At 39.6% G+C, this 16,021-nt stretch overlaps 1 protein-coding gene across 1 annotated transcript; it reads right to left on the bottom strand.

Moving 5' to 3' along the window:
* Positions 1-379: 379 nt before the first annotated feature.
* Positions 380-15,063, bottom strand: hspa4a (heat shock protein 4a). Its single transcript, XM_061055160.1, has 19 exons — positions 14,758-15,063; positions 11,879-11,936; positions 11,598-11,738; positions 10,573-10,695; positions 9,771-9,870; positions 9,114-9,247; positions 8,332-8,576; positions 8,137-8,213; positions 7,684-7,835; positions 7,364-7,470; positions 6,588-6,721; positions 6,162-6,343; positions 5,414-5,497; positions 4,463-4,618; positions 3,851-3,976; positions 3,572-3,679; positions 3,359-3,478; positions 2,813-2,974; positions 380-1,852 (listed from the first exon to the last, which is right to left on the bottom strand). Exons 1-19 carry the CDS (start codon positions 14,862-14,864, stop codon positions 1,652-1,654), a joined length of 2,517 nt encoding a protein of 838 aa, XP_060911143.1. The 5' UTR covers positions 14,865-15,063; the 3' UTR covers positions 380-1,651.
* Positions 15,064-16,021: the final 958 nt, after the last annotated feature.

Genomic DNA, 16,021 nt, shown 5'->3' with positions numbered 1-16,021 from the left:
AAGAAAACATGACTACTTTACACTTGTTTTTATGGGCCAAATATATGAATAGTGGGAAGAGCTGCATTTACTGTCGTCAGATTTTATTTAATTTTTTTAACAGTTGGTCAACCGATAGGCGAGCTACTGGTAGTTCCTGAGCTACCTGTTGGAGACCCCTGGTGTAACACATCTTACAGGTTGTCACTGAAGAATGACCCCGACACCACACTGGGCCTGAGTTTAATATCTATATAACTGTATAGTATAAATATAACACAATAAATGAATCATACACGGTTTCCTGGCAGAAAAGAGTAACATGTCTGATATTATTTTCTTTATTTTATTAACAAATAAACATGCCAAACCTTTTTTTTGACTATTACATTTTTCTGAAAAAGTGCATGCGTTATCTCCCGAGGGAAACGGACATCTTTAAAATGCTTTTTCTGTCAAAAATGCAATAATGTTAACTGTCATGGAGAAATTAGTGCCTAAGTAATCATATCATAGACCCATGATCCAGTCAATTTATGGCCGTTTTTCTTAATGCTTCAATTCATTTGAAATATTTCCTTGTCCAGTAATTGATTTATTGATTCATTGGATACATTATTGTATTTACATTGAAATGTTCTCCAAGTAGTGATAGGTCTATTTAAACCTACCATTACCATGCTGTCACAAACAGGTGCCATGACCACTGGACTCTAACAAAAGAGATCTTCATGTCATTGAATGACATTGAAGCAGATGACCACAGTGGACAAGGCATCAGGTAGCTGTGGCTTATTCATGGCCAATATGAAGTTCAAGCCTACCCTTCAGAGGAGAGATAGTGGGATCAATAGTCCTAAAAAATAAGTGATTTCTCAAAAAAAAAAGCATTCTTTTTTCACAATATTTATTTTTGCTTTGTCATGGTGATGTGGTAACAACAGCAGTACCCAGAGGGCAATTTGTTGGACCAGCATTCACAATGACAAGTAGAAAAAAAAAACAATACAAGGCTACCAGAGAACAACCAAAAGACCATTGCTTTTGAATGAGAAAAGCCAGACAATTAAATCCTGCATGACGTTAACTTGCAGAACCTAGTTTTAACATACAGTACAAGTAATCTCAACAAAAACGGTATCTGTCCTTTTCAACAAGAAACATCATACTCCTGCTGTTACAATTATTTGTAGTGAAAAAACAGCATTATTTTCCATGTACAACTTGTATCAATCCATGTTTGTTTACATGTGTGACTATCTGTATATCTTTAGACACAATGCGATATTTTACATTCTCGTGAATCCTGTGTGTATTACTAGTTGTTTTCTGCACAGCCGCTTTACTTACAATTCTTCATAACTGACATTCTTAGCTTAAATATGCTCAGAGGAAGCTGAACAAAACAATCTTTGACATGAGGACTACCAGAGCAATACAGAGTAAGAAGTTTCCATCCCACGCGAACAACTTTTAGGTCATAAAATAGTAAAAGTGAGAAATGACATGCCGAGAAACTTATGGTTAAATCCTATTGAGAGGGGTTGCTGCTGTCTGTGTCTTCAAGAGAGTGGCTACAGCATGGTCAATAACAATCTCAGAAGATCAACAGAATTGGGCGGCGAGTAGCAGGACATACAGAGGTGAAAATCAGTGGCGGCCGCTTCAACAGTTAGTCAATGTCCATTTCAGGGAGCTTTTTCTCAGCTGTTCCCTGTCCTGTGCCTGCTGATGTGGCTTTGTCTGGGTTACATGGCTGGTTCTCTGTTCCTTCCTGCCCATTGACTGGTCCGTTCTCCGTCTTCTCCTCTTTGGGGGGCTCCACCTTGGGCTTGGATTTGGACACCACAGGGTTGCAGGCCGAATAAAGCTCCTGAGAGGGGAATTAAATGATATGTTAGAGGAAGAGTAAATTTGAGTTTTTCCAAAGCGATTAAATCCATTTGTACAATGAAGGCTTGTTCTATTTTGTCACACTCCTTTTCTAATACTGAAGTGCAGCTGGTCTAAGAGGTCACAGTTCTCTCTGTTTGGGGCTGGCAGTGGTTTTACTGCTGGCTGGCTAGTTTCTAATCTCTTTATTACAGATTCTACATAGAAATGTAGAATCTTTACTCTGGAGTCTGGATTCTGGATTTTCGGCATCTGAAGTGTTCTGGTGTCTGTTTTTGTAGTACATTTGTTGTCCGAGCTGTATTGGCCAATTACAGTAGACTTTGGTGTATGCTCCAAATTGCTGACCATTGTTGACAGCAATAAACAAGGCCGAATGTTGTCTGTGCTTGCACATACCGGCTCCCATCTGCAGTATTTAAACACTGAGTCATATCTGTCTATGACACGGATATCTGCATACAAGTGAAGCTAATTAAATTAATTACAAGTCAAACATTTTAACTTGAGCCACAAGCGTGACTGACGCTGTGTCGTGAAAGCAGATCAGTGTTTAGAATCCTTGACTACCAGAGAAGTCTAACAAATGATCAATCCAACCTGCATTCAACAAACACGCATTTCAAAAGTCTTCAGTGAAAGATGATTGCAGACGGATTGAGATTGTTTAGTTCCAAAGATTTCTGTCGCTTCTTCAATCTCATCTTAACCTATGACATTACAAAGAATGTTTTAATTATGCAACACTACGCATATCAAAGTCAGATCTTTTTTCCCTCCGCTTCTTTTTTATTTATCAAGTGTGTCAGTGTTAGAGATCTTCCCGCAGGGAAATAGAATCATGATAAATCATAATGTAGGGAATTTGTGTAAGACCTGATTATTAAGCTACATAAACATTTCTGCAACCTCCTGTTCGTTTCAAGGTTGTGTGCTGTACCTTAGTCTTGGCCTTGATTTCTGCAACGTTGACCACTGGGTCAAGAGTGAGGTCCTGGCTATTCTGCTGGTTCATCTTCCCGTTCATCCACACCATCGCGTCGTTCACCTGCTTGTCCGCCCGAGTGACCTCCAGCTCGTCCAGGTGATTGTACTGCTCGTCCTGCCAGGAGGAGCACAGGTTAATTATGATTCCGATTGAAGTGAACGTTGATCATTAGAGACAAACTATGCTATCTAAAAATGCTTTCTTTAAAGAGGCTATATGTAACTTTTTGTATGTATGTATAAATCGTTTTTTATCGCCCATTAATAAGCGTTAAGTAGATGTTCACTGTCTAACTGTGTTGACTGTATAACATTTTTCCCCGGGTCGTATTTTCTGCGAAATCTCCAGGAAGTGACATTTTATGCACGTTCTCAACGTCCTCCTCACTCCGCTCCGCTTATAGAGATCAACAGTACAAACTCATCACACACATACATGGTGAGAAATCAACCAAACAGGGACTTCTATAAGTCAACAAACTCGCTGTATGTGACAAACCTTTGCTTTGTAAGCCTCAATGATCTTCATGTACAGCTGGATCTGTCTGCCGAGCTCCTCAAATGCTCTTGGCCTCTCTTCAGATTCAATGTACCTCTCATGTATGGGCTGGCCCATTTTCTGTTAAAGAAACATTGTCAGGTTTAGTAATCGAGCTGCAGGGACCAGGCCTATTCACCACTAAATGACCAGTTACACTCTGCGCCTGGTTACCTTCAGTTCAGCCAGTTTGTCAATATAAACTTGTTTCTGTTGGTCCTCTCCGTCTTCATACAGCCAGTTCTCTGTGTCCTCCAGTTTTAACGAGAATGTGTCACGATCCTGCGTGATTTACAAAATGATAAAAACACAATTTATATAAACCCTAATAAGAAAACAATCCACGCATCATATTTAAACTTAAAGCTTTAACACACTGAAAGTTCAAGAGAGCACTGCTTATTTCTACAACGCAGAGCTTCTTAACGGAACATCTGTGTTATGTATACTCACAGCCTCGGTCACAAACTTCTCCAGAACGCCATGCAGCTTGTCCCTCATCTCGTACACATATTCTTCTACGTTGTTCTTTGCGTCGTTCCTTTCCTTCTCCAACTTGTCCTGCATGACCATCTTACCCTAGAGAAGTCAGATATGGGTTGATGATTAATGATTAGTCAGTGGAAGCATATCGGGGCACACAGGCAAGTTGTGGAGGATCAAAGCACTGGAGGAAAGACCAAGGGAGCAAATAGAAATAGTATTTGGTGAAGAATAATATCTAGAGCTGAGACATAACTTTAAAAATGAATGACTCTATACATTTCAATTCCTGAACCATAAGATTAACAATATTAACAACCTGGTCAAATCTGTAAATCATGTAAGTAAACCAAGTAGTCAAGATTCAATATGATTTGTAGAAATGTAATCTGCCCTTCTATATGCCCTTATAAGGTCATCAGATGAAATGCAACTATAGTCATTTCAAACATAACAACATGTAAAAAATAAAAACAAAGCAAAAGCCAATGTAACCAGGAACACAAAGTCTCAGTGGCATGCTGCTAACCAAACACTGAGCGAGTGCATGCTGGACATTCCTGGTGATCTTTAGCGCATTACCTCATTCTCCACAAATACATTTAGTACATCGTTGGACAGCTGCCAGCTCAAATTGTTCACTATGGGCAGCTCAATCGTCTTCGTTTTCACTTTGGGCTTCTTTGCCTGAGGGGGCTGGTCGTTCTTCTTCTCCTTATTGGCGTCCTCCGTCGTTGTCTGGAAGGAAAGGATGGACATTAGTCTGTGCAAAGGTGTTTACTGAACTATGTTAACATGTGCTTTGAGTAAATCAAACCAGCAACCCCCCACCCAATTAGAAACATTTAAATAAGTGTGGACTTGTGATTTTTACAAATATTGTGAACTTTTTTTTACACATATTTGACATTTAGCAGGTGTATGTGAGAGATTTAAATGTTTATAGTATTCTCTAGAAATGTTTATGATGAGGTCATAGTTCAAATATTCTCTGAACTCACCAAAACCTGATGCTAAAACGAAAAAAGATACCACATCAGGAAGTTTACCAATCATAAACTCTTAATCCCTCATTGAGGATGACAGCAGCATCTTTGACGTATGTGAATCATATGATGTAAAATCTGCTGATCTAGAAGTTTGTTTACTGTGGTTACCTTTGTGCTGGGTGATATGGCGAAAAAGATTGTTAAAATGAATTTGCATATCATGCTAATAAATGAGTTTAATGGTATGACAATTGGGAAAATGGTTAAACTTAAAAAGACACCATAATTGGAATTAAATAATAGAATGATCATGAGAATGAGATGTTCATTTGATCTTTCTATATTTGCTGAATTGGCAATCATACATTCTGTACAGGATTACTGCCCTCTTCTTTTTCTACACAGGAACAGGGGAGGTAATGTTTCATATCAGAGTAGTTTTTTGCCACCTGGCAAGCACTTTAAAGTCACATTTTATTTCATATACAGTATCAAAACGGTATGGGCATGAAGTTGATCGCCTTATCACCGAGCACAAGGTTACCTCCATCTCCTCTGTCTCTGATTTCTTGTCTCCGTTGTCTCCAGACGGAAGTTTCTGATCCTCCGGGTCCACCTGCATTTTGTTCTGACACACCATAACAGAAGACAAGACACAGTACAGTCTGTGAAACACAAAAGCTGTGGCTGCTTTTCTCCACAGACAAAATTCAACAGTGTCAGCTGGCCATTAACCAAGAAACATGTTAGGACCAGGATGCTGACTTGACAAGATTTAATTGGTGTGTACAAGTTTCTGTCGTGTTCATAACTGTCTGTTTGCTGCTTCACCAAATTGAATCATCCTCAGCTCAGTCTCAGTTATGTTTAAGACTCACATAGCTACTATTTGTATGCAACTTGACAATAATAATGACACATGTATTTCGGATTCTGTATCTGAAGTCTCGGAAATAACAGTTTATTTGATCTCCAACAATTGGCTCTGTCGTGCAGAAAGTGAAGCAAAAGGGAGAAATAGAGGCAGCTCCTTAAAACTCTCTTAAGACTGGTAAGGCAAGATCACTAAATTCCATAATGATGACATGACTACCTATTTAAAAATGAGGTGTGGCTTCGCCGTCTCTTTGTAAACACGACTGAGGCCTGAGAGAAGGCAAACAGCACCAAACAAACAAGTGGCATCGCTTTGTGTCTTTATGTTTCTGAGTCATTAGTCCTCACACACACACACACACACACACACACACACACACACACACACACACAATGTTAATACACACAGTACACACCTCCTCGTCCTTCCCCGGTTGCTCCGTCTCCATCGGCTCCTCCCCTTCTGCTGTTTTTAAGACCTCGACAAGAGAGGCGCTCGATACGCTGAAGACGCCGTGAACACTGACCCGGACTTTGACCTTCACCTTTGCACTCTCCCCAGACGCCTGAGGAACCACATTCTGGATCAGGAACTGGCCTGAAGGGTCAGAGAATATGACCGAAGGTTAGAACAGATGATTGACATATGATTGAAATCTAACCCATAAGATTTTCAAAGGGAAATGCAACACTAGGCAAACCCTTTTTATACATTTCCTAACATCTTTTTTTTTAACCCTTTAGTTAACCAAAAGGAAACATGTTAACAACCTACTCCACACTGGATATCTTCATTGATCAGTTTCTTTGACAATAAATTACTGAATCTAAACTGGCAGTACCTATAGTGCTGCTGGGGTATGGCAGCTCCTTTAGGTTGTTGTAGTAAGCTTCAAGGGTGAAGGGCTCTTTCCGGAAGAAGGTCAAGACTTTGGAGAAGGGAGCAGCATGGTTCTTGGGGAAAACCTCACAATCACTGTAAAAAAACGTGACAGGAGGTCAAACATTAATGATACAGAAATGATCAAATATTTGACACAGCTTGAAAATGAGCTAGATGTAGGTATATATATATCTGTTATAACTAAGTAACAGAATAAGCAGCTTTTCTTAATGCATGTGGAGTAAATGAACTGGGCATGTTTAGGTGTGGCAGAAAATCCAGCATGTACAAGTAAATGTGTCTGAATAGACAATGGACGCAGGCAGGTGTGGTCCATAAAAAATAATTCCCGTAAGAGACCTCTGGCCTCGTCTTCACTGCAGGTTTTGGGAAGATTCTTTTTCTATCAGAGAAAAAACAAGTCTTTTTTTGTTGAATTCATACTGGCAGCTATGTCATAACAGATATTATATAAGAAATCAAGGAGAGACACATTAGGCTGATAGAGTAATAGGATTATAGATGCAAGACTGCAATGCCTTAGATGATTTCTCCTTAAACCCTACAGTATATGGAAATGTCCTGATACACATAGCAACAATAACGAGGGTTTCAAAGCGTGGAAAAAAACATGATTAACAGGTGGGATGAACTCTTCTATTTTTCCTGTAGGACGCAGACAACTAGTTAAAAATAGTTTTTAATGTTCTCAGATGAAGCTAACAGAGATCGTACCTCAGTCCCTCCTCTGCGGCTGAGTTCCATTTGAGGGAGATTGGGTAGGGGACAACATCTGTAATGGAGAACTCTCTGACTTTGAATGCTGGTGACAGGATGGCACACTGAGGGAAAGAAAAGAAAACATCATTAAACAAGTTATCAAAGAAAGAACAACAGAGCTTGGATGGTACTTTACCCCTGTAATTATTATTTTTCGGGGGGGACTAGCTTTCTAGAAAACACATTCACATGTCTGAACACTACACCACAGCTGCCAGTGAGTGAGTCACTAACAGGACCAAAATTGTTGGTGATGCGTGTTAGGCGAGCCGTACCTGCAGAGCACAGCCTCTGGCCACGGCCTCGTCTGCATTCAGAGTGGTGCTCAGCTCTTTGCCGAAAAATTTGCTGATTCTCTCTTTGATGGCAGGGATTCTGGAGGCTCCTCCAACAATCTCCACTGCATAGATGTCCTCCTTTTTCAGCTCTGGAGACAAGAAAGACACACAGTGTGAACAGCACATGCATGCACATTACAAATGTATCTATACGTGGTCTTTAAATATCTTATGGTGAATGCACATCACTTATATTGAAGACAGGGAGGGCTTGTTTTTGTTAATAATTTGCCTTAGGAATTAAAAAGCAGCTGACAGCAGAGAGAGGCGGGGGGGGGGGGGGATGACTAAAAGGAGGCAGGAGAAAGGCAGCTGTGCAGCCTGAGGTCCCCTGGCTGAGCCTCATCTATGCGAGTGTGTGTCCAGCTGCTTTAGATGAGATGTACTCACTGGCTTGTTCCAAGATGCTGCGGAGGGGAGCCTCTACTTTGGCCAGCAGCCCTGCACACATCTCCTCAAACTGACCCCTGGGAACACAAGGTCATAGATTGTTAATAGACACGCACAAACACAGGATCTTTGTTATTACTATTGAATAACGGGCTTCATCCTCTTTTCATTATAAGCATCATTTTTGCCTCTCACCTGTTAAGTTTACCAGAAACATCAATGTCATTCATGAAGCACTCAATGTTGAGGGGCAGGTCTGAGCAGTTGGCACTCATCAGCTTCTTGAGCTTCTCACACTCTTGGTAGAGTCGGCCGAGCGCCCGGGGTTTGGACTTGACGTCCAGCTTGTACTTTTTTCGAAACTCCTCACAGAAGTGGCTGACCAGGATGTCGTCAAAGTCCTTGCCGCCAAGATCCGAATCGAACGCCGTAGCAAGGATCTAAAGGCAGCGAGGGAGAAGCAGGTTAACGTTTGAAGGTGTGGAAAACTGATCAGATTATTTGATGAACATTTCACATCGCTGCATTTCTCCGTTTCTGTGAGAAAAGACATTTTTAAAAGTACGTTTGTGAAGGTATCTACTTTCTTTTTTTTTTAAATCAGATGTCAAAATCCGGCAACCTTACTTGCTTCATTTGATATCGAGGTATAAAACTTACTAAGGTAGAGGTGTGTTTTATCAATTATGTAAATAGCTCAGTTGTAGGGCAGCAAACATATAGAGGAAAGTGAATTCCTATGATTTCAATTCATATGCTTTATTTGTTCAAGGCTAAAGAAGAAAAAATGAGCAAGAATGAATGATAAAAAAAAAAAAAATCATTGGCAGGTACACCTGCTTAATAATCAGTTAATCACAGAAGAAGGGTCAACACTCCTGACACTTAAAAGATGATGTATCCTCATATTCCGCCTTGAGGCATTTTCCCCATTCAGTATCTCTTTTCAAAATGGGCACAAATTATTCATCACTCACCTTGAGCTTTCCCTTGTTGAAGGCACAAACCGACACCTGGTAACCCGAGTGGCCCACGTCCACAAACACCACTATCCTGGGCTTCTCCTCTGGAGCGGGCAGGTCCTGCTTGTAGATGCCATATGCAAGAGTCACTGCAACAGACAGCCACAGCCTGGTGTTAGTTTTGGCCTACCAATGCATTTACAATTCTGAATCGTGCATTTAAACAGAACAGTCTGACCTGCAGTACAGTTTCACCGACAGACTACGAGAGCATGTGAGATATATGAGGGCCTTGCTTTAAGGTTTTCTCTGCCCTTGTGAGAAAGTACCGAACTAAAACATAAATCAGAGCTTTAAATATACGGTAGCTTAACTGTGACATATTTCCATAGATGCATAGTGTTAGCATAGCATAGCTCCACCCCGGGTAGTTTTACTCAGCAGTGACTCATAGGCTACATTTATGGCATGTGCTTGGCTAGTAGTGAACAGCTAAACACTTTCTCATGGCTCATTTGACTGAACTGCTCGAGGATATATCAAAAACATATCTCAACACATTGATGTCATTTTACAGCTCAGTGATATATTTGTTTAAAAAGCCCGATAAAAGACACTACGACTGTTTGTGAACCTGAAGTCCTGCAGAGAGGAAACAGTGTTTGAATGTACCTGCAGTGGTCTCATTCATCAGCCGTAGACAGTTGAGGCCTGCAATCTGAGCTGCATCCATGACAGACCTTCTCTCAGCGTCAGTGAAATAGCTTGGTACCTTGGAGAGAAGGAAAAAAAAAATACAGTTTTCAAATTATACCAAAATAGACAGTTTCATAATAAGCTTTTACTGAACCCACTGATCTTCACACAATATATTCACACTCAAACACTGTATTAGAATAAGACATAGATAATGATGCTAAAGATATCCAAAACTAATCCCCTGCATCACAAGATGTCTGGATAACGTTACCATGTCAGTTACTCTGGGTGCCAAAACAAAACATCTCCTTGCGGAAAAGCTGAAGGGCTAAATTTAGCTATCGGCCACAGTAATAAAAACATGTACTCTATCACCAAGGCTGATGTAAACGCTAGATATAGGCTTAGTGAGAGCAAACATCTCTCTGTGTGAGATCTGGGAGATTGCATAACAGATGCTGCTGGTGAATTTGTTTACTGAACAACACAAGCTTTTTGCCCGACAAGGTGGCAAGAGAGGAAATCAGGCTTTCAGACAAGACATCTGGAAAAGTGCTCAGTGCTCAAAATGTCAAACGCGAGGCAGCTTTCACAGGGCTTTTTCTTTTTTTACCCCCACATGACTTGAAAATGCAAGAAGCTGACTTTAATTGCTGCCACTCAAACTAGGTAAGTTAATACAGTGCAATGGTGACTATTTTCAAGCAGTTTAATGGGTTTTTGTACAAACTGCTGAAGCCTTTGAACCGTTGCACTTGTCTGCACAATTTCTTACCGAGATGACACAGTCTGCAACGGGTTTCTTCAGTGCACTTTCAGCCGTCTCCTTCAGCTTGTTCAGCAGCATGCCAGTGACCTGCTCGATGCTGAACACTTTCTCCTCCTCCATGTACATCACCTAGAGTTCAAAGGAATAACATGTTAAGTTATCTTTATTGACACACTTAAAGGCTTTATATATATAAAGTATATATTAATATATTATTTTGATCCAGCAGATGTCGTCATTGAGCACCAGCATGAAACCAAAACAACTCGCGGTGCATTGTTGTGTTAGCATGCTAATGCTAGCGATCTTTATTATGCTCGTATCGTCACACTGCATGTAAATTTACCCGAAATGAGCGTGATCTAGAAACACAGTTAAGCAGTGAGTACAGTATGTTATTCTTCTTTTCTCTAGTCCCTCAATTAAACAACTTTTATTCGCGAGGGGAGGAGTCAGCCGCCGTCCCGGCGATGTCAACAAACTGAAAATATGACTCGGAAAACTCGGAAAACATCACAGACAGTGGGACTCGGGTGTTACACCCATTGTAGACAGTCATTACTCACAGAGTTATTTTCAGAGGATATACTTGATTTCTATTACATTCAAGTGTGAAAAATCACATATAAAGCCTTTAAACTATGGAAACCTTACGTACACTTTTAATTAAACCTAGAAAAATGCCAGTGATTTATTTAATTAACTAAAACTAATTGGCAGGCATAGTTAATAAGCAATATAGTATGTTGATATGCAATCAGAATACTCTATGACTGCAAGGAATGATTTTGCAGATAACAGCAAGTTGATTCTACTTCTCTGAATGTGTTATTTCTTCTGCTCTATTCTATCTTCAGGACTTACTTTAATTAATTCCACTGGGACACAAACACATGTCAGGCTGTGTGTTTGTGTGCAATATAGGCTTGGTAATTTTTGGAACTTTGGGTGTGTTGTCTTTCTCTTCCACCACCTCAGGTTACCTTTGGTAGCCATAATGCAGATGAAGTAGCGTCGTTTCATAATCTTACTTTTATACCGGTGGATCCAGAGGGCATCTGTGCCAGGTCGTACACCAAGTTAGTCTTGGCCGACTGGACATACGGGTCGGAAAATGCCCTGCCATGGAATCGCTTGAAGCCCTGCACTGTGTTCCGACAGTTGGTCACCACCTGGACAAGGTGTTGGAGGGGAAAAGAGGAGAAAATGAAAGAAAGGCGAGTTAGAATAACGAGAATTCAAACTCATCTTACACACAATATTTTTGTATTTTATTACAAGGAATGAAACAGGGTGACTGAATTGATTTTACCTGGCTCTTTGCAGCTGCTCCTATGGACCGATTCCGTGCTCCAAATGAAACAAATGACCTGGGGGACAATAAAAGAAAAGGTTAAGTTAGTGAAAAAAGGAGAGTGGGTCAACATAGCCTTTCAATAACAACTATAAAAACGTGGAGAAGTAGAATATAAACAGTGGGGGGGGGGGGGAATCACCTCCCTCCCTCCCACCCCCACCACAGGTACACTTGCAATCTGTGAGAAACCCTTCATCATCCAAAATGTGGTCGGACTTGTGATGACAAGATCTCATGCCTACACATGACGTGACAAATCAGAGCCCAACCCACATACAGACTGTTTCAAATGTGCACTACCAATACTGGCAGTTTCTTTTGGTGGCCTGAAAGTCAAATTAAACGTGTACATTTATCAGTGTTTCAACTTTGTCAATATTCTGCCTGAACTCAAATGTATTTTTAAACTAAAATATAAACCCAGTCCTAGGTGGTGTGGCCAGTTGAATTGTATCCCCACAGATTATGGTCTTAATATGCCTGTCATTGTCAAACCTATCAAACACAGTGGTCAAAGCTACAGACACTATCTCGTTGGTGATGTCAAGAAGAGGTGAAGGTAGGAAGTTTTTAAAGACCGTTGGCTGAGCATGTGCTTAGCCACGACATAAAGCTACGGAGGATTTGTGAGTCATAAGATGTTAGGATGTGTTTGCTCATGGATTAGTTATGAGGAGGGAAGAATACACTAATATTTAGGCAAAGTCTTATCTCATCTGATATACAAGACAGATGTAGACTAGAGTCTTTGGCAACACTAATTAAAGACATTCAACACTGCTTAATTATAAGACATTTCCTTTTTTTCTGATTATTTTTGGTCATTTTATGCCTTCATTGTAGAGGTAGGACAGTGGATAGAGTCAGAAATCAGGGAGAGAGAGAGTGGGGAATGACATGGGGGAAAGGAGCCACAGGTCGGATTTGAGCCTGGGCCCCATACATGGGGCACGCGCACTAACCACTGCGCCACCAGCGCCCCAAATTATAAGACATTTCTTTAATTAACTCTTGCATCTAACATTTTTACACTTCTGTAACATGTAACAGATGCTAATTTTGGATATTACATGTTTTATTTGATCAATGGCAGAAATCACAAACTATAAAGGCATACTGTTAATAAATTAAGAAGGCTATTCTTTTACTACTCTCGTACTGAAATCAGCAAGTTAATTTTAAAAAAAAGACCACATTTCAATGATAATTTCAACTTCAAATGATGAAATCATTCATAATGAATTAGCTATTGCTTCAATCGTAATTCATTTGTTACTAACAGGTAACAAACCCATTCATTTCACAACAAATCACCAAGTTAAAATCGTACATTAAACCACTGAAATCTATAAAGTTTCGATATGTTCATTAGTTAAGCCAACTTCCCAACTTAAACCTTGAATACCTTTATCATTAGATGCTTGGATATTACTGATCGTTAGTTCAAAAAATGTATACTCTCTTTTACTTGGTATGGTCAGAGGTAAATTGAAGTAGATTCCAATAAACCATTACCATGATTGTCCGTGGGAGTCAGATTAGGGCTGGGCGATATGGACCAAAACTCATATCTCGATATTGTTTAGCTGAATGGCGATACTCGATATATATCAATATGTCTTTTATTAACAGTGAAAACACATAGAAAAATAAACTACCTGTTTGTGAATTTAAAAAGTAATATTATAAAATAAAAATGTTCCTTAAATACAATAAAAGAGAGAGAGAGAGGAGGAGCAGGGTTAAGAGGGACAGACAGTCAGTCATCATCAGTGAGATGAGGAAAAAAAGTGACCTGGCACCTCTGTAACATTATTTTAATGCAACTTAAACTATATAGATATTAACGTAATATTGTCTTACCCTATATCTTGTTTGAAAATATATCGATATATCTTAAAAACTCGATATATTGCCGGGCCCTAAGTCAGATGGGTGTTGTTTTCATTAAGTTGTTGAGCAAATTGTCTTAAATGTGTAATAACCAATATGATGTACTTTGAATTAACAGATTCCTGGAAGACGCAAAGTATCTGTTCAAATAACAGGACGACCTTTGAACTCATCTAATATAAAGACATATTCTTCTACTAAGTTGTTATATGCAATCCTTTTCTGGGCTTCATTGTTATAAAACATTGAAATTCAATTTGATTTTCTTTAAGGTACCAGGATCTACTCATCAAAGTGCCGCGTCGGGACATAAAACAAAAACTATTAAGACATTTTTTTATTTTAAATATATTAATTATAGTTGTTTAAAAAAAGATGTATCAAGGACGAATAACTTAACTCTTCTTCAGGCATCACAATTGCTAGAATATTCTAACAAGCGACTTGGCTGATGTCGTCATCGAACGGATTAGAACGCAAGGCGCTGGGTTTAGTACACGCTGCACACCGGTTGGTCGGAGCTTCCGCCTTCGAAGGAGCAGCAGTAAATAGAACATGGTGGGGAACACCGCCCGCTCGTGTTGGCCTGGCAACTGAAGCCCAGCTCCAAGCCAAAGCAGTGCCGTGAATAAGAAACGGACCGTAAGCTTAGCTAAGTAGCTAGCTCACTGGTTGGTGCGGGACCGAGTAGATTAGTTACGGATGGCTTTTGAATGGTTAAAGATTGGATATTAAAACAATAACACACACTACACCGAATGAACAACCAAAATGATGTAGATTGAACCGACAATAAACACAAGGGTACAAGTGAAGCTAACAGTAAGTTAGCCTTGGAGTACAGCTGCATTCACGTGTATTGCCCTGACACCGGGAGAAAAACAAAAACTATTTTTTTATAGCCAAGTCCAATAAATAAAATCTGCATTTACGGTACTTACGGTGTGCATCTGTCGCTGTACTCATTAGCGACTGTCTCAATTCCTCCGGCTCGGGCTACAGCTACATAGCAGCTTTGAAAACCCAAGTCAAATCCCACCACTGACATCTTCAGTCTTCTGGTAATAACGTTATCTACAGTTTGATTTAAAAATCACACAAAAAAACGCACGTTTCGTTTTTTATAAAGGTGTTCAAGTCAGGTTAAGTAGTTATGTTGCGCTCTGTAAAGTAGGGCTTCTTCTAGTCATAATCCACACACTGCTGATTAATACCGGTGTCTCTGATCTGTGCTGGCAGGCTGCAGCAGCAAGGTGGTTTTACTGACTTCTCGTCGTCTTGTCGCAATTATCGCGAGACGTACACTGTTCTAGATATATCTGGACCTTTCCATAACCATGTGGACAGTTCTCTGGCGGAAATAAACTTCGGGGCTCAGTATTTACTGATAAATATATTGACAAAATTAAATCAAGGACTGGTTTATTTGATGAATACTGGAATAAACTCGAGTCTAAAATAGACTGCTGTAACAGAGTGTTGAATGCATGAAGTCAACCAAAAGCGGATTACATTTTAGACAATATTAAGGTTATTGAAATATTGAAAAAATTGTCTTGGTCAGACCTAAATTTTAAATATGTACTTGTGAAAAGGTCTTAAGACGACCAAACTTGTCGTGTTGACGTGTTATGACGTCAAATTATAATGTCTAGAATTATTTTGTGAACAGATTATCAAAAGCAGATGAATAATGACAAGGTTATCTGTCCTGAAAATGTCTTTAAACAGTTTCTGCTACAGAATTTAAACATATTAAGAAAATAAATTGAAACATTGATATCATGTTAATTAAACACATTGCATTTATCATCCAGTGGCTCTTGAATCCTTTCTTTCTTTCTTTCTTTCTTTCTTTCTTTCTTTCTTTCTAAGAGGGCATAATAACTTTTGATAAATGTTTTTGTTGGTGTCTGATTATTTGTAACATAATAAGGATGAACGCTGTTTGGAGGGGCCCCCCTGTGAATTTATGCCTTGGGCCTCAGCAGACTCCAGAATCGCCAATGATCAGAACAACAAAGTCAAACAACACTTCAGAACACTGAAACAACATATCAGAACGACACATTGAAACAAGTATCAGAACGACACATTGAAACAACATATCAGAACGACACATTGAAACAACATATCAGAACGACACATTGAAACAACATATCAGAACAACACATTGAAACAAGTATCAGAACGATACATTGAAAC

This window comes from Labrus mixtus, chromosome 14 (assembly GCF_963584025.1).
Source record: "Labrus mixtus chromosome 14, fLabMix1.1, whole genome shotgun sequence".
NCBI classification, from domain to species: Eukaryota; Metazoa; Chordata; class Actinopteri; order Labriformes; family Labridae; genus Labrus; species Labrus mixtus.
Note: the sequence above shows the minus strand (reverse complement) of the source record. Positions and strands in the feature narration are given on the sequence as shown.